General features: G+C 44.3%; 1 protein-coding gene across 1 annotated transcript in view; it reads left to right on the top strand.

The window, feature by feature from the left end:
- The window catches only part of TRPC7 (transient receptor potential cation channel subfamily C member 7), a 130,882-nt gene that overhangs the window by 53,550 nt on the left and 57,782 nt on the right, over positions 1-19,550 (top strand). Inside the window, exon 3 of the mRNA XM_015087611.3 lies at positions 19,340-19,504. Coding sequence (XP_014943097.3) covers positions 19,340-19,504 — 165 coding nt within the window. The remainder of the gene's footprint in view (positions 1-19,339; positions 19,505-19,550) is intronic.

Below are 19,550 nucleotides of genomic sequence, written 5' to 3'. Positions count from 1 at the left end.
TGTGGATCATGGTGAATCTTTTCTAGGTGGAGGAGGGGTTAGAATCATGAGCTCTGGATTGAGACAGCCTGAAGTCACCTTAAGCAAACCACTTAACCTTGTTTTTCCTTCATCTCTAAAGTACGGGTCATAATGCGTGCCTTATAAAGGCCTAGAACATAGTAGGTACCTGATAAATGTGGACGACTAGCACATTGCAAATGCTATCTTTCAGGAATTATTCTAATCCACAGCAGGTACTAGTTACAGGACTGGCTACACATTATCTAGGTAGCAGGCACAGCACAGCCCGCTCCAAGGTATTATAATCTATTATTAGAAAACAGTTTTCTATTTCTAACCTTAATCTGTTCCGTTGGAAATGTCATTTTATTATACTATTAAAATTTTATGTATATAGATACATAGTACTATACATGTAATTAGTGGAGAAACAGATATAACCAGTATGAATTTGCTTCAGGACTCTTGGGTTAAGAAATCTCATACGTGGAATGGGAGTATTTGGGTGGTTGACATCTTGGTTGTGTGACCTTAAACAAGTGACCTAGCCTCTCTGTGCCTCAGTTTCCTCACTTGCTTAAGAAAAAACATAAAAGGGGCGCCTGGGTGGCTCAGTCAGTTAAGCGTCTGATTTTGGCTCAGGTCATGATCTCGCGGTCCGTGGGTTCGAGCACCATGTCAGGCTCTGTGCTGACCGCTCAGAGGCTGGAGCCTGTTTCAGATTCTGTGTCTCCCTCTTTCTCTGACCCTCCCCTGTTCATGCTCTCTGTCTCAAAAATAAATAAATGTTAAAAAAAAAAAAAAAAGAAAAGAAAAAACATAATGGCGTCTATGCCGTAGGATTAGTGTGAGGATTAAATTAACACATGAAAATCACCTAGAATAATGCCTGGTGCATCATATATATCCAATAAATGTTGGCTCCCTAACATTTTTTACTTTTCTAAGCCATGTGAAATCTGGCCCCATATCTCCTACCCAGGTGGCCAGAAAATCCTGTTCTCAGTCACTGTGGAGCATCCTCCTCTGTGTCACACCACAGTCCTGAAAACTCACCTGTATACCCAAAGGAGGGCTCTTGGCCTATCCACTTCTTGTGGATACCCACTGCCCCTAGCACGCACTGATCACCACCATCTGCCCAAGATGTAGCTCCATCTAATTCCATTTAACAGTTTGTTTGAGCAGTGACTCTGTCCCAAATAGTGTAACAGGTGTTGGGAATACAATAACAAAACAGAACAAACAGAAGTCCCTTCCCTCATGGAGCTTCCAATGAAGCAGGATCTCTGGGCCAGACTACTGCTGGGGTCCTCCCTTTCCACAAAGAAGCCACTTGGCACTGGTAAATCCCCCAGCACTCTGGAATGACCGCCATCTGGGGTTCTTTCTACCTATGGGGCAGAGTTCAAGGGCAATCTGATGTGTATACCCCACAGAAAACTCATAAAGCCCAATTTCTTCTTCTAGTCTCAGGAAGCATCTCTCCAATATCAGATACCCTTCTCCATCCCCTCCCCCTCACTAGACCTTGATACCCCAAAATGGCCAGCATGTGGTTTTTGGAACCAATCCCAAGAACTGCGTACTTCCTCCTGAACCACAACTACTTGGCTCACAGAATCCTCCTGGACACCTCCACAGGAGGTAGAAGGCCAATCATTCTCCTGTCATGATACTTCAGCTGAGAAAACATGACAGGCTCATCTCCCAGGAAGGTTATTCTTTTTATTATTATTTTTTTGAGAGAGAGAGAGTGTGGGCATGCATAGGGGAGGGGCAGAGAGAGGGAGAGAAAGAATCGCAAGCAGGCTCCACACCCAGTGCACAGCCCTGTGCGGGGATTGATCCCATGACTGTGAGATCATGACTGAGCTAAAATCAACAGTCGGCCACTCAACAAATTGAGCCATCCAGATGCCCCTCCCAAGAGGGTTATTCAGACACCCAGTGATGCAGAGGAGATTAAGGGAAGGGCATCTACACCTCAGTGGGCAGGAGGCGGTATCTGGGTTACAGAGGTATCCGAGGACAGGAAGACAGAGAACAGACTATCAGGTCTGAGGAGTGGAGGAAATTAACATGATTTTGAGAAAGCAATTGCATCAGAGTTCAGGGACCAGATTTCAGATAGTCCAGAGGCTGTGGGGAAGGTCAAGAACACAGGTGAGAGCCAGCTGCGATTAGGAGGAACATTCTTCTGTGAAGGAGAGGGGGAGACGAAAAGAGGATGAGCGTCCCAGGAGAGAAGAGTTGAAAGCTGTGGAGGGAGCTCTCACCCAATAGTCCCATGGAGAAGGAGGTAACACGGAGAGCTGGGACTGAAAGCAACACAAGCGTTCAACTTATCTTCTGGTGCTTAACACTCAGTGGCTTAAAAAAACAACAAATACTTTTATCTGCTTACAATTCTGTGGATCAGGAAATCTGGCATTACTCAAGTGAGAAGTTCTTACGGCCACAGTGCATCAGCTGGAGTCCTTTGCTCAGCTGTATCAAATTGGTGTAAGCTAACTGGTGGTTAGGCTGAAATGGAAGATTCTAGAAGGCTTCACTTACATGTCTGGCACATGAATGCCCTTTTATGTAGTGTGTTTCTCTCTCTTCTCCTCTCCTCTCTTTCTCTCTCTCTTCCTGCCTTCTCCCCCTCCACATGGCTATGTTGCATTTCCTAACAGCACAGTGATCTCAGGGGGGTGGTCTCCTATGGGCAGTTGTCTTTGAAGAGGGAGCTTTCCCAGGAGTGAAGAGATGCTGAAGACCTCTAAGGTCCAGTCTTGGAAAGTTCTGCAGCATCACTTCTACCACATTCTGTTGTTCAAATAGACCACTGAGAGCTAGCCCAGCATCAGTGGCAGTGGAAATAGATCCCACCTCTGTCACACTGCAGAGCATGTGAGACGGGAGAGATTATTACCACTATCTTTAGAAATGCCATCTACCCCCAGGTGGAAAGAAAGGGTTAGACTTCCTATTTGTGGGGGCACATGGTAGAGTTAAGGAGATGAGCTAGAAGATTCATAGATTCACTCATTCATTCATTCATTCATTCATTCAGCAAATATTTATTAAAAGGCTACTACATACTGGACACTGTTCTGAGTACTATGAACATAATGCAATTTAAAAAAAAAAGTCCTTGCCATTATGGAGCTTACCTTGTAGTGCAGTGACAGATGATAAACGTGTATCATAAAGTCTGGTGGTTACCAAGTGATATAAACAAAGCAGGGTAGGGGAGCCTGGGTGGCTCAGTCGGGTTAAGCGTCTGACTTCGGCTCAGGTCATGATCTCATGGTCCGTGAGTTCGAGCCCCGCGTCGGGCTCTGTGCTGACAGCTTGGAGCCTGGAGCCTGCTTCGGATCCTGTGTCTCCCTCTCTCTCTGACCCTCCCCCATTCATGATCTGTCTCTCTCTGTCTCAAAAATAAATAAACATTAAAAAAAAAAAAGCAGGGTAAGAGGCAGGAAGGGACTGATTGGCAGGTAGAGGGAAGACTTCTATTTTGGTCAAGGTGGTCAAGTGAGACCTTAGTATGTTTCAGGAAGAGTGGGGAGTGGAGCTACATCACACTGAAAGAAAAAGGAGATTGGCAGGATGGGAAGTATGCAAGAACCAGATTATCAAAAATCTCAAAGATATGGGAAGAAATGTTCTTTTTCTCTACCCATAGTGGGCAGTCATTGATCAAGCCTCTTGTCCAGATGAAGGGAGCTCAGTTCTTAGAAGAAATCCATCCTTACTGGCCCCTTCCCTGTTCTTGGGGAGTTGAGGAGAGGGGAGATTACAGAATCTACCATCATCCCTGTGTCCTCTGACCCAGGTCTACCCTTCTGGATTCTCAGAGCTTAGGAAGGTGTCTTTGCTATATGTCGGACATTATAGCAACCAGAAGCTATCCAAACTTGGTCTGGAAATAATATACAAAGAATTCTGCAAAGCTCCAGATGGCTTTGTAAATCCAATTAAACTCACAACTGGCCCAGAAACTTTCCCCATCATAATTACATTATTGGTCATTAACATTTAAAGAAGTTGCAAACAGAATCCTGGACAATGCAATAAATTATAATTGTCTGCTGGGCAGGTTCCATGAATCAGGTGCCTCTGGAGCCTTTTGAGACTGTCTGATGCTGTAATTTAAATGATGTTGTTCTGCTCTTTGGTAAATGGGAGTACAGCGGGGGCGGAAGTGGGGACAAGTGTGTGCATACAATCTACATTATGGGTTCCTGCCCATGTATCTAAAAATGAAAGACTATTAGCTGCCAAGACACCCTGTTTTTCTGAGGCACGTTTAGTCTCCATGTTAGGGTGATGCAAGACTCCTGAGCAGCTCCTACCTCCTACTGCTCTCCAAAGGTCATCCACCCTGAGCTATCTTCATCTCTCCTGACACGCTAGGTTCCGAGGCATCACTAATAAAACAACAATCTATTAAGTGCTTAATCTGTGCCCTTAACCATACCAAGTGCTCTGAATACCCTCATTCAGCGCACCATCAATATCGTCATCCCCACTTTCCAGATGCAATAGCACTGCCTGAGAGGCAAAGTCAAGATTTAAAGCAAGATCTATCTGACTTAGAAGCCCAAATTCTTTGCAGGTCCTTCTTTTCAGAATGCCCTTTCTGACCCTCTTGATGGTCTCCTAACAGACTCTCTAGCTCAGCTCAAAAAACCCTCCTCCTCCAGGAAGCCTTCCCTCACTGCCCCTCCGTATCCCCTCTTGGGATGGGTGCTTTTCTCTGCTCTTTCATAGCATCCTGATAGCACTGCTACAGCACCAACTGAGCTACAATGAATCTTCCTGTTTACCAGTCTCCATGACTAGACTTAGAGGGCCATGAAAGCCAGAACATTATTTTTAACCTTTGTGTTTGTGGTATCTGGCTCAATAGGTATTTTCTGGACGAGCATATGGGTGAATGGATGGATGGATGGATGGATGAAGGGATGGATAGACAGATACAAATTTATGCATACATACATACATGTAAGCTTAAACATATCACAATTGCTTATGAGATTCAGTTTCAACTTCTGAAGAATATGAACATTCTGAGAGAAATAAAGACGTTATTGCCATGGGTTGATTAAAAACAAAAACAAAAAACAGCACCCAAAGTAAGACCAAAATTAACTCACCAGGAAATTTTCTACATATATATACCTTGGGGTGTGACCCCTGAATGACAAAGGGCACTAGTGTCTCTTCAAATACTAAACAGAAGTGTCAAGGGGACCTTTCCATTGGTTGCTGAATATTCATACCCATCATTTGACATGTAAGAATGACAGCCAGCGGTCACCTGCATGACCAGGGTTTGCCTCCACCAGAAATAAACACTTCAGGTTTCCCAGTGTCTGGGATGTGATAAATTTCCAGATTTCCTGGGGAAACAAAAGGTGCAACTGGGGATGTCCAGGCTGGAAGCATTAGTGACAGAGCAGACACAGGTACCACCAAGAGGAAAATACAGCAACCTTTGCTACGTATCTGGCTAAGGTGTGTGCCAGGCTTTCCATCAAGTAACAATGTCCCTTCAAGTATCAGATGATAGAAATGGAAGCACGACATCAAGAATTAGGAAACACCCCTTAAAAGTTGTCTGTGTGCTCCAGATGTGGAAAATCATGGTAGCTGTTGGGGAGGGAATATTCATCATAGATACACTCTACTGTTTGCATGGGGCCCAGAACTTTGTGAGAACTAACCTGAACATTGTCTACACTGGGTTTCACTTTGTTGTCAGGTTGGTGCTGGGAAGCGGAAGAGCAGGAAATAAGGTTAATGTTAAGGAAAGACTGAAAGACAAATTCCCAGAAACGAGAAGTCTGGGAAAAACCTGAGTGTAGGGGCAAACAGGAGTTGAGAGTTCAGCATGAAGTGGTCTTCAGGTCCTCCCTGACCTCCCCATAAGCCAAGACAAGCTAACTTTATATAGGGAGCTAAGAGTACTGGCTCAGGTTTTCACACCTTTGTCCATCTGGCTTTTGGGAAACTAACTCATGTAGTCAAATGGAGGTGACATGAATAAGACGAGTAATCTACTTGGGATCATCAAAACAGAATTATGCAGGCCTGAACCCTGAGAAGGAGAAACTGTGGAACAGTGGAAGGCATCACTTCACCCTGGGCATTAGTTCCAGTGACTCTATTGAGGGAGTGCCCTCTAGAAAAGATGGGCATGAGAAGATACAGGCATTTCTGGGGTAGACGGATGGAAATGTGGAGATTAGACATGATGGTGAGCAAGTGGCCACATGTCCTGAGAAAGTGGATGGCCCTCACAACAAAGGCATTCGCGGTCTTGAGGAATTCAGCGTCCACTACCCCCCAGGCCAGCAGCAGAACTGCAGGAGAAAGAAAGTCATGAGAGCAGAGGGCAGAGGGCTAAACACACTACAGAGGTAGGTGCAGGCCAGCCCAGGAGGCGTCCATGCAAGCAGAACAACAGAATAACGAGCTGACGGTAGGACAGCCAGAACAGAGCTACAGGGACACAACAGCAGCTGTACCTATGCACTGGATCAGCCACCTGGGGACACTTCAGGGAACATTTAGTATGTGACTCAAGTAGAAACACAGAGGAGGCCATCATAAAAAACTGCTTGCCATCCAGCCTGAAAGGGCTCTGACGTAGCAAGTTTTGGAAATTCACAATCTTCCCAAAGGCAAAAAACTTGACCGCCTCACTTACTACTATATTCTCCACACCTTCAGGTGCTTGGTGCAAAGTATCAAATAGCATTTATTACATGTCTGGTCTGGTCGTTGGACAGACAGATGCATGTCAATGGGGCTGGTCTGTACTCACCAGCTGACAAGACTGTTAACATTTGGGTCACATTTCTTATTCCTGAACCAAGGGTTTTTCAAGATTTATGTCTCATATTATCAAAATACTGGTAATGGTATGTCAAGATTTATTTCAAGATTTATGTCTCATATTATCAAAATACTGGTAATGGTCACATTTCATAAGTGTTGAAAATTCCTAAGTTTAAATTTTAAAAAGCTTAAATTTTAGGGGCACCTGGGTGGCTCAATCAGTAAAGTGTCCAACTTTGGCTCAGTTCATGATCTCACAGTTCGTGGGTTCAAGCCCCACGTCAGGCTCTGTGCTGATAGCTCACAGCCTGGAGCCTGCCTCAGATTCTGTGTGTCTCTCTCTATGCCCTTCCCTGCTCAGGCTCTGTCTCTCTCAAAAATAAAATAAACATTAAAAAAAATTTTTAATAAATAATAAATAAAAAGTTTAAATTTTAAAAGACACTAAATCCTGAGTGTGCTTTAAGTGTAAAACTGCATATACAAATAAAAGCATCAAGTAAAAATAAAACATGGGCAAAATATATGTTACACATACACGAGCATTATAATATAAATTCATAAAAGACGAAATTAATTTAAAAATTTTTTTCAACGTTTATTTATTTTTGGGACAGAGAGAGACAGAGCATGAACGGGGGAGGGGCATAGAGAGAGGGAGACACAGAATCAGAAACAGGCTCCAGGTTCTGAGCCATCAGCCCAGAGCCTGACGCGGGGTCGAACTCACGGACCGCAAGATCGTGACCTGGCTCAAGTCGGACGCTTAACCGACTGCGCCACCCAGGCGCGCCTCAAAATTAATTTTAAAGTGTGATTTTTAAGTAATTACATAAAGGTAAAATGTAAAGTGTGATTTTAAAAAGTAAAGCATATCAAATACATCATTGCTGAATTATATGCATGTACACTTCTCTGCAAGACAAACTTGAAAATTTTGGTATCATAAAGTTGTAAGTCAACTCCAAAGAGCTCCTTCTGATTTCTTCATCTGCAACTGACCTAATATTTTAGTAGATAATTTGATAAAGCCTTTTTGGAAAATGCATGACCACTTCACCCTACTACCTACCACTAGTTCCATCAACATAGGAAAAGAATTTTTGTTTTGGTTGAAACCTGTGTCTTTTATTTCAAGAAAGTATTTCCAGTCTTTGCTTTCTTTTATTTCACTAAATATAGATGCAGATTACCTTTATCAAAATCAGTACCTTTAAATATATGTTCTCCTTGTTGATAAAGTCTTAGAACTAGAATAAGAATTATTCTGCAAGAAAAATTGAAATCAAATTTCTTCCTCTACTTAAAAACCATGAAAACTGTAGGTGAATATTCTGTAAGTGAGCATACCTTTGATTGATAAAAAAAATTAATGTTTTATATAATTCTTTGGACAGGGCTTAACATGTACATGATTTGTATTTCTTTTATTACAGAAATAAAATATTATACCAGAATAAAAACAACAGTATTTTGGCACTTCAAAATTGAACCATAAACCAAAAATTGAACTGCATTTTCTGAACCCCTGAAAAATCCTTTGAGTCAGGCACGATTAGGGTCATTTTATAGATGGAGAAACTGAGACCTGAGAAGTTAAGCCACTCAGTCCCTCACCAGTCAGTGGTAGAGCCAAGATTTACCCCAGGTGGACTGACCCCAAAGCCAGTGCATGTTCTACGCCCCCATGCGTCTTTACACCTAAGGCACAGCAAAGCCACCAGGAAAAGTCTGCAGAGTTACGGATCCAACTTGGGAACATTATTCAGTCAGAACTCAGGCTCAGAGAATTATGTGAAACTACAGCTCTTCTAGTAAGTTGTGTCAGGTGGGATTTGGCAAGAGACCCAAGATACTAATTAGGTCCTCAGCAAAGCAGTTTTTTTTACTGGAGTCTGTACTTTTCAATGCTGTAAATCTGTGCTTAGGTGGCCTCGACATTAACCTAGTCCCTGGCAAAGTGGTGACCAGGCATTAAGCAACTACTCAATCAGCTGCTGCTGCTCTTGTCTTTATGCAGGAGAGAGCACCCAGGATTTTGTCTTTGGTGTGATGATTTATTCCATTTAGGAAGATAAAGTTGTTGAGGAAACTGGCTTGAGTCCTTCCCCTTATGTATTCCTGATTTTTATCTCCACTGGGACTTGGCTGGCCCACAGACAGAAACTCAGAGAGATGAGAGTTCTAACAGCATCTGAAATCATGAGGTCCCTGGGTCTCTGTGGGCTTGGAGAAATCACTGTGGTCCCTTGTGCTTTGACATGTATCCCTGATTTAAAATCTACTTTGTGGGAATACAGGGTAACAGTTCTAACCACTGTCTTCGAAGTCAGAGTGGCCTGGTTTCAAGTCTAGACCATGTCATGATCGCCTTTGTGATTACAGGCAACTTCCTGAAGTTCTGTGTCTCAAACTTCCATCTTTAAAATAAGAACATAATTGGGGCACCTGGGAGGGCTCAGTGGGCTAAGCGTCCAACTGCAGTTCAGGTCATGATCTCACAGTTCATGGGTTCAGGCCCCGTGTCAGGCTCTGTGCTGACAGCTAGAGCCTGGAGCCTGCTTCACATTCTGCTTCTCCCTCTCTCTCTCTGCCCCTCCTCGGCTCGTGTTCTGTCTTTCTGTGTCTGTCAAAAATAAATAAATGTTAAAAATTAAAAAAAAAAAATAATGACATAACAACAGCCATCTCAAGGAATTGATATGAGGGCTAAATAATATGGTGACTGTTAAGGACAAAGCATGACATACAATAGATGCTCAATAAACATCAGCTATTCTTTTTTTAAGTTTTTATTTATTTTGAGAGAGAGCATGTGAGAAGGGAAGAGAGAGAGGGAGAAGAGAAAATCCCAAGCAGGCTCTGCACCGTCACCACAGAGCCTGACATGAGGCTCGAACTGATGAACAGTGAGATCATGACCTGAGCTGAAACCAAGAGTCAGACGCTCAACCGACTGAGCCACCCAGGTGCCTGCAGCTACTCTTTATTATAATAATAATTATTATCATTATTGTGTGAATATTTCTGGATTTATGTTAGCTTGCAGTGGTAATGGCATACGTAGAAATTAAACAATCCTCATCCAATCCAAAAGAAAATCCTCAAACCCTACTTTAGTCTCATGCTTCAATCTTCTCCTGCACAAGAAAACAAAAGCCTGGTTTAGTTTGTATCACCTCTCCCTGTTTGCCTTCTAGTAAAGATGTGAAGACAGTTAAGTGTTCATCAGAACCTGAGTAATACAAAATTTGTTATATTTAGAAATTGTTCTGAAAGATGAGTCACAGAGAAAATCATAAAGCAAATCTTAGAGGCTTCAGAAGAGCACACGATTTATCACTCAACAAATGTTTAAGATTATGAGCACCTGTTATGTGCAAAACATAAGGCTGCACACTCTTGGGGATACAGACAGTTGGTTCCTTCAAAGAGCTTAATAACAGTGGAAGAGATAAGATGTAAACACAATAGTACAGCTCTTCACGACTTGACCCTTAAGCCATGACTGCCAAGTGAGTGGGCCATAGAACAAGACCCAGAGGCATCCAAGACATCTCAGGGGGTTGAGGGAATTGGCAGAACTTGAAAGTGGGAGAAAGTTGTGTCTCAAAGGCTTATTAGGAACTGAATCAGAGAAGGGCAAGATGAACACAGGCAGGTAGGCTACACTGGCCATGTTTGGGAACAGTATGTAGAGCAGCTTGGCTGGAGAGGAAGGTCCAAGAAGGTGAAGAGTTGAAGACAATCTAAGAAGGTTTGCGAAACGCTGCCTCCATTTCTGCTATGGTTTCAGGCTATGACATAACCCTTAGTGGGGACGACAGAGTCACTGCCCAGGTATGGTGAGTGGCTTCTCTGTGGCATTGCGAAAGAGCAGAGGCAGTCATCTGGAGCTGGCTAGAAGCTCACTCTGAGCCCACAGTGGGACTCTGGCTGTGAGAGTGAAGGCAGACTGGAAACCAAGTTTCGTCATCAGCACCCTCTGCGCTCAGGGCTGTGGGAGGACTCCTGATGAGCACTGGAAAATCATATACTTAGCATTCGCCTCCACGAGAGTCAGGCAAGGCCCCTTGCCATTGCACCTGCACTCAGGAAACGGCTCACCCACAGCCCTGGGAGAAGTCCAGCACCATTCGTTTAGGTCTCTGTGCCCCGGAGACTAAAGCGCAGGCTATTCATGAACAACTGTCTTCATCGGAAAACCATTCTGTCTCTGGTAAGAGAGAAGCTAAGTCAGAGATACAGTGCTCAGAGTAACCCACCAGTTTGGGGCATTTATGTAATTCCAGTTGGTCTGTGAAATTGGAGGACTGCTTAATTTAAGGTGGGAGAGAGTTTCTTGTGTCCTGCTGTCCCTGGAAAACAGGCACAGAGAACAATGGAGTAAGCTATTCAACTCATCAGATGATATCAAACCTTCATAGGGGTGAAGAGCCTTCAGAAGTGCTCATCTCCTCTTGCGGCACAGCAGATTTGCAGGATGGCTCAGTGAGTAGCCAGCTGCCTGGCAGGACACCCAGCTGTAGGAATACCTAAGAAGCATGCCAGGGCTGGTTAAGCTTGCGGGTGCACATGTGGAAGATGAGGTAGGGGAGGCCGGAATGGAGTGAGAAACATCTATCTGTACAGGCATCCAAATGGATTCTCCCATGAATGAGAGGGATGTCTGAAAGACACTTGACTAGTAAGAAAATGGAGAATTTTGAAAATGGCACTGCAAAAGGTGGGGACAGTGAGGCAGTGTGCTGAGGCAATGCATACCAAACAAAGAAGCAAAAATCCCCTAAACCTGAGTGCCAACACCTATGTCCCTTGTTGGCTCATTTCCTGGGTAGCCCCTCCAGATAATGGTATGAATTTTTTCCTGATAACATCTTTAAACTTCTAGTTCCACTGCCTTCTGAAATGAAGCAAGTTGTTGTTATTGTTCTCCTATCTCCTGGCACGTCCACAGTGAAAATAAGTTCAGTTGAGACGTGAATTCAGTCATCTGTCTGTTCATTATGTCTGCTGGAGACCAAGCAAACTTTCAGCCTTTTATATCCATATGCCTATTCCAGATGTGGTGACACAGCCAGAAGTGCTGGGAATCTACCAAACAACTGGGATGATGAGTATGGAAGGTCTGTAGATGGTTCCAGGTTTTCAGTCTGAATCCACCTTCTAGCTATGCCATTTACTCATTCAAAGAGCACTGCCTGAGTACCCATTCATTGAGCACCATACTAACTAAGGACCATAGGAGCCAACCAGGAGGAGTTTTCTCTCTGGTAAAGGATCACCCAGGCATATAACTATGACAAAAGGGAGAGACTAAGAACTGCATGAGAGGAGAAAGAGAGATTCTCACCTGAGTAGGGAGGGTGAGCTTTCAAGAAAGATACTGAGCTGAACAAAACTTGGATAGTGAAGATGAAAGGGGAAGCAAACTGAGTAGCAGAGATACCTTGAGCAAAGGGTCTGCGATGGTCAAGCTTGGGGTAGGCTCTGAGAACAGCGCTGCTAGAATCTGGACAGAGACTAGGGATGGGAAGGAAAAGAGTTGGAGTCAAGTTGCAACAGCAGCTGAAAGTCAGGTCTGAACCAACTCCTACTCTCCCTTCCTTTACTCTGCTCTTCTTCCTTTTTCTTCCTTTCATTTCCTTTCACTTGCTTTCTTTCTCTCCAGTTAAAATCCCCTCCATCTCTGCCTCCAATTCTCCATCCATCCCAGACAGTGCAAAGGAAGGGGACATGGGATTAGCATAGGACTCTCACTGCTCTGGAGAAGCAAGTCAGAGATTGACTGTCCCCCCTCAAGAGGACACAGCCCACCACCAGAGAGTGAAAAGGAGACACCCAGAACTCTGGCTGGAAAACCCTATGTGCATCTCTGTGGCACAGCTGAAATCTGCAGGCTCACAGACATGCCTTCCTGCTTGGCAGAAAGAACAAGATGGTGAAGGGACCCAGAAGAGATGCAGGAAGCTTCGGCTGTGAGAGGAAATATAGGGAAGTGGTTGAGAATGTCAACTCTGGAGACAGATGTGAACAGTTATGGTACCATTTTATAAAGGGCGTGAGAGTTCCCACCCTAGTGTGTTAAAAGGATTAAATGAGAAAATATTCACAAGGTGCTCAGCACAAGGCCCCATCCACATGAGTGCTCAATAAATGTTAGCTTTTTACTGTTTTCTTTATGACAGAGAACTAAGACCAGGAAGGACTAAAATCTAAGCCAAACAAATCAACAGCATTCCAAAGGGAACTGAGTGGAATATAAAGACCTCAGGCTTTGGAATCAGAAAGACCCAGGTTGGAACCACTTTCTAGCTGTGGGACTGTGGCAGCTTGAGGTGACTCAGTCTCATTTTCCCCAGCTGCAAGAGGGGGATGAAAGCACATCTTTATTTGTATATGAGGATATATATATATATACACACACACACACACACACACACACACACACACACACACACACACACATATATCCATTTTTGGAAGGATTATTATGAAGATTATAGATAACATAACTAAAATCCCTTGATGTGGTAGGCCCTCAATTATTAATAGTAGAAACACTTGAGCTGTGACTTCAAGAATTTTTACTTTGTCTAGTGCCCAGGCTGACAGGCTCCTTGAAAGAGGTCTGATTGTTTGGATTCCCCATCCAAAGTTCCAAGCCCCGCACCTTTCTCTTCTCACCCCCACCACCATCCACCCAGATCTATCAGACTATCCTCTTGTGGTGGCCACTTGGGAGCTGCATGGCTAAATAAACAGATTCGTTGAGCATGGAGACAATGTTGACCCCATACCAGAATGCTGCGTCAATTGAAAACTTAAAATTAATGGCAATTTCTGCTTTTTTATTGTAATCAAGCATACTAAATTTTTCAGGAATTTTTAACTCTAAAAACACCATGGATACTCAATACTCTGCTAATGACATAAACTCAGCAAGGAAAAGAACCAAGAGCACTATTTAGACATCCCTAGAGTGGGAGTAGAGTGGGAGTAATAATGGCAGCAGTAATAATATCAATGCCCACCTTTAATATTAAGCACCAGGCCATGTTCTGAGCACCCAACACACATTCTCCTCTCCCATGGATCATGAAACTAGGACCTGGGAAGTGGCATGCTCAGGGTCACACAACTAGGAAATGGCAGATCTGGGACCTGAACCTGGATGGGCGAGCCTCAGAGCCAGTGAATGCGACCACCCTGCTAAATGCTGGCACAGAGAAGAGCAGTCTCAAGGTCATCAATGGAAACAAAGCAACTGGCTGTGCCAAGGATGTGGGGCTCTCGGTATTAGGTCCCATGGGAGAAAGCACACCAAGCACACCCAATGATGGAGTGACTCACTCATCATTCATGCATTCACCCAACACAGAGAGTCTACTCCAGAACCAGCAGGGTGTTGTTACTCCAAAGCCCCATTCTACTTGCAGAGTCACAGAGCTGAGATCTCCCAAGTGCACAAGGACTGCGACTTGGCTCTGTATTTCCCATGTTGGGCACAGCACCTGGTGAGAGAGAGCACTGAGGAGAGGTTTGTGAAGTGTATGAGAAAACAAAGGAACCACCAACAAACTAAACTAGTAAATGACTGACATTTCTGTTTCTCTTCTTCCCTCCTCAACTTCCACAACTTGAGAGCTTTCCCAAGACAAGATGGGAAGGAAAACAGTAGCACCCCTGAACCTAATCCCATGAGATGCTCCAAACAGGAAATGGCATCACAGAATTATTCTAATTCAGATGGATGGTCCACACTAAGAAAAGCCACTTGGTGATTGTAGCTTGAGACAGTGTCTGTGGCCTACATAGAGAGTTTTCAGGAAAAACGGGTTTCTATAAGCAAACACTGGTGATAGGCCAAGTGGAAAATCTTGACCACAGTCACATCAGACATCACTGGGCCCTTTGATGGTTTATCTGTATAAAAGAAAGTAATTTTCTCTATAAGCACTGGATTTTATAAATTTTGCTCCAGCTAAGTTATTCTTCAGCTTATCAAATCATGCATTGCCACATCTCATCATTCTGTAAATGATACCTAGTGTCAGAGAGAAAAATCTGTGCTTAAACGATATGGAAATCACACAGTCTCAAAGCCTCTGAGCTCAAATGTAGTCATGTCGTCCTCTTTTCCTCCCTGCAAAAAGTGCAAAATGCAGGACTTAAAAGCTTTTAAGGTGGTGGACGGGGGAGACAGGGCATTGGGGAGGGAGGAGAAGGGCTTTCCACAGGTCCAGTGACCTGCACTGCTCCTTAATCAGTAGAAGGGAATCAGGGTACAGCAGAATACACTTGACAGCAGAGACCAGCCCATTTTGAGCTAACTGCATGGATAAATCAAGCTGCACCTTTAGTGGAGGATGAGGAGGGAGGGACTAGATAGACACGGAGTGACCTGACCCACACGGTTAGGCTACATGGCCCTCTCCAGAGACACCAACACTTTAAGAACGTAGCTGCTAAAACAATGTGGAGGTAAGAATAAAGACAGGGTGGTGAGGAAGAGCTGTAGAGAGTAGGACAAAGAAACTGAGGGAGAGGGGAAAGAGAAAATGGGCAAGGAAAGCAAAGTCATGGATGTATTTTTATTTACTGAATACTGATATAGGGCTCACTATTTGCCAGGTATTATTCTAAGCACTTTACAAATACTAACTTACTTAATCCTCATTATTAGCTTCATTTCTAGAAGAGAGAAGGAAGCTAAGCATGGAAAGAGTCAATGAGCCGACAACATATGGCCAGCAAGTGGCAGGGCCAGGACTTGAACCCAGGAAGCTATGCACCGGTCCATACTCTTACCCACCCCACATCAGCAAAGTCTTAGACCCTGTTGCAATGGGAGTATCTGGCCCAAGGGCATTAGCATCCCCTTGAAACAGCTTTAAATATAGTTAGTTAGTTAGTTAGTTAGTTAGTTAGTTAGTTAGTTAGTTAAGGGATGTATCTCTTCAACAACTAGTCTTACAACATCAGCTATGTCCTTGTGTATGAATATAAATCAGGGAGACAGTGAAGGGGATGGTTCTCCTTTGAGCTGTAAAAAGAAAATGGTAGCCCATGGATCAAATAAAAGCAAATTAACAGCCATAATTTGGCTAACATGCCCAAGAGTTCCCATATGCCAGCATTATATTCTCACTATGTCACCAGGGGCTGGGAGGAACAAGACATTTAGGTGAGATATTAACAGAAAAGTAGCTTTGGGTATAAATGCTATTATATTAATGATGAAGTCTGGTCAAACAAGCTGCCGGGAAAACTGGCTTAAGATGGACTCAAAAACCGGCAGCCAGAAGACTCCCGGTCCCTCCTGATTCTCAGGTTCTATTTTCCAGCAGTCTCCTCATCCATCGCAGGGAATTCTGTCTCAGGCCCCCTTCCTATCTCTCTGCAGTTTTACTTCTCTCAAGTTCCCTCTCCAGCCCCGGTTCTTGGCACAGTCCATCCCCATCATGGGCGTGGCTGGAGTTACCTTCTCTGAAGAGACTGCTCAGCTCCACGTATGCCCACCTTACCAGATTCTCAGCCCCAGGCCATCGGGAACTCCCAGCTATGACGAGTGTGAATCACGCTGCTGGGAAAATTGAAGAGTTCTCATCAGTTCTTCCCGTGAATAACTTCCATAAAAGTGTGCCACACTCAGTCCAAGATGGTTTGGGGCAAGAAGGGCCTGGACAAAGTTCTTGGTATCATGTATCCTTTTGCGAGCTAGATGCCAAAGAAAGCAAACCCAAGACAATACTTTCTGTGTTCCCATTCTATTCCAGCTGTGGGCTCCTCTTCCATCCATTCCTTTGTGACCCTACTTTTGAAAATCCTTCCCCTGCCCACCTCCTCACCCCAGCCCCACCATGTAGGAACTCTTCCTGCCTTAGTCCCTAGCTAGAGTGCCTTTTTGGTTAGAGTGTCCGGCTCTGTGTCCGGATGGCATGTCTCACGTTACTCTAGCCTTACTGGGATCACAGATGGTATTTCCCTGTGCTTCAAAAGCACAGTAGAAAAAATCTTTTGCGACACACTGAACTACATGTCATAAAGTTGTCTTCAAAGGCCCACCACAACTATAGAAAAGTGCCCATATAAAGACAAACAGTTTGGGCTTTAGCTATCCGCTGCTGTCAGCTTTCTGGGAGCATTATACCATAAAGACTGTCCGCCAATACACAGCATGTTTGGAGCTGGGGTGCTTTATTATGGGAGAAGAAACATAGCTATAAAAATTAGGACATGTCTGACCACAAGAAGACAGAGTCTCAAGAGAGCCCCTATGTTTTAGTTGTGACCAGTGTTCCCTGAGGCAGGCAAGGGAGACTGGGAATGGTCCCCCTTGTGTTCTATCTCAGCATTTCTTCCCCTCCAGCTCTGCTGCTCAATCTTTTGTCCTGACTTCTCTTCAGAAGGCAACAGAAAAAGCATGGACAGACTCTCCCAAGATACAGAGAGGCCACTGGAGGGGATTAGCACTGAAATCCTTCCGAGCAGCTACAGGGCAGGGAGCCAGAGGGTGAGCCAAGGGGTCTTCTGCTATTTCATAAGCGTACGTCTCACCCTCTAATTGGACTCTTTCTCCAGAGCAGAGCCATTTCAGCACCCAGAGAAGGCTGACTGTTGAAAAACAAAACTGGCTGTCTCACATGCGCACCCACCATCCCTCTGTGGGACCTCAACTCTCAGAAAGCTGATAATTACTAAAACACCCACATGATTTTCTGTTGCTTGCACCACCGTACTGTGAGTCAGAAAGGGCACAGGAAAGCCTATCACCTGCTGTCCTGGGGCTTCCTACCTTAGGTAGAGGAGAATCCACTGCTCTTGTCCTAGAGGGAAAGACCAGAGTGGTTGCCATGGATCCAGTAATGCTACCCAAAAAGCCTCATTTTCACTAATGTTTGAGTAGCGGTATTATCGGGGGCTGCTGCATGGCCAAACAAACCACTGATAGTGTACTCACAGATCACTTGGGCTCTGCCTTGAGTTCCCAGAAACTGGAAACAAGAACATGCTGCCATTTGCACTAAGAATGTTTTAAAACAGTTGTATTTACGTTACTCTTAACAATGAAAAGGAGTTGTTTTGCATTTCCTCAGAACCACTATACATGTCTCCTTAATACCCAGTGAGACACATGGGATGAAAATTGGCATATTATGCTCCTGTGTAATCATATGAAAAAAGTCAGACCCTTTAAAGAATGCCCAGTCTGTCTGTTCCAATCCACGGATACATGGCTAAACTTTGCAGGGCCAAAAAGCAGGGCTACCAACAGCAATCAATGGCTTCCTCCTGTCACAAGGAGAAAATAAGCTAGTGAGTAAAGTTTTCTCAAACGTAAACTTCATTCCCATAAATTTTACTTACCAATTACCCATTTCCAGTGACCAGGACTCAACATCAACTCAACACATGGCCAAGTGGCACCAAATATTTGCAGAAAAAGGCTGCTCGGTGGCAGCAGCTCAAGCCAACTTGCTGGATAGAGCAGAACAAGGAAGCCTGTGTATATGAATAAAAGAGTGTCTCATGGACCACGTGGGCAGAGTGGAGCGAGGCCCCAGAGAGGGGCACACACTATCTATCTGAGCCTCTTTGTACACATCTTCATTCTTCTTTCCTTTGAATTGGCTTGTTTTGCTACTTAGTCCATGCAATAGAAAATGGTTACCCACACCTCCCAAGATTACTTGTTAACTTCCCAGTAAATAAAGAAACTGCCCCTCTCAATTAGTCGCAAATATCACAGTGAGAAAACCTGATAGGCCGGTTTAAGTCAGGGTTCTTCACCTAGTCCAGTAAGCTATATCCAGAGGGGTGAGGTCACGTGATACAAAATGGCCATAAGAGGTCTTGTAACCTGGGCATTAAGGCAGTTGCAAGAAAGAGAGGTAGCAGTGAGAAGCTACTATACCAGGGACACCATATATCAATGCTCTAGCAGGCCACAAAAAGTTCTATGTGGCCAAGCAAACACCACTAAAACCCAGCAGGGAAATACTCAGTTTTAATATGTTCTCCAGAACACTTTTCTTAGTAGAGGAAAAGAGAGAACAGTTCTGCAACCACATCTAATCCTACAAGATAACAGACTGCTTTGCAAATAAGGTACTGAAACTCACAGTGATTAGGTAAGTGACACGAGATCACCTGGCTAGAAAATGGTAGAGCAAATTTCAAACCCATGTGGGACTCCAAGACCCCATCCGTGCTCCATTCATTACTCATGCTGCCTCCCAAATGAACTCTGCCCCAGATAAGTACCAAGCACTGATGCAGCCAGTCCTGTCAGGCTTCCGACCTCAGCGCCAAGACACCCGGCATCCTCAAGCTGGAAGGGCCTAGCGGGCACCTGCCCGCTGCTCTGCTCTAACACGCAGGCCACGTCCCAGGTAAAACATCTCAGCCCTGAGCTACTCATAGGTCGTATACTGTTCAAGTGCTACCGATGCCATTTTCCTGTTTGCGTTTTGTTTTTGTTTTTGTTTTGTTTTTACAGTTCGTTGCTCATCCTAACTGTCAGCAGCAATTGCTTACCATGTGGTATGAAAATCTCTCAGGCTTACGTCAACAGTCTATCGCTGTGAAATTCCTGGCTGTCTTTGGAGTCTCCCTAGGCCTCCCTTTTCTCGCCATAGCCTATTGGATTGCTCCGTGCAGCAAGGTACAGACTGCTTAAGGTGCATGTCGTTTGCAGTGATTTCTTCTCT

Source organism: Acinonyx jubatus, chromosome A1, assembly GCF_027475565.1.
Source record: "Acinonyx jubatus isolate Ajub_Pintada_27869175 chromosome A1, VMU_Ajub_asm_v1.0, whole genome shotgun sequence".
NCBI lineage: Eukaryota > Metazoa > Chordata > Mammalia > Carnivora > Felidae > Acinonyx > Acinonyx jubatus.
This window is presented reverse-complemented; position numbering and strand designations above follow the sequence as displayed.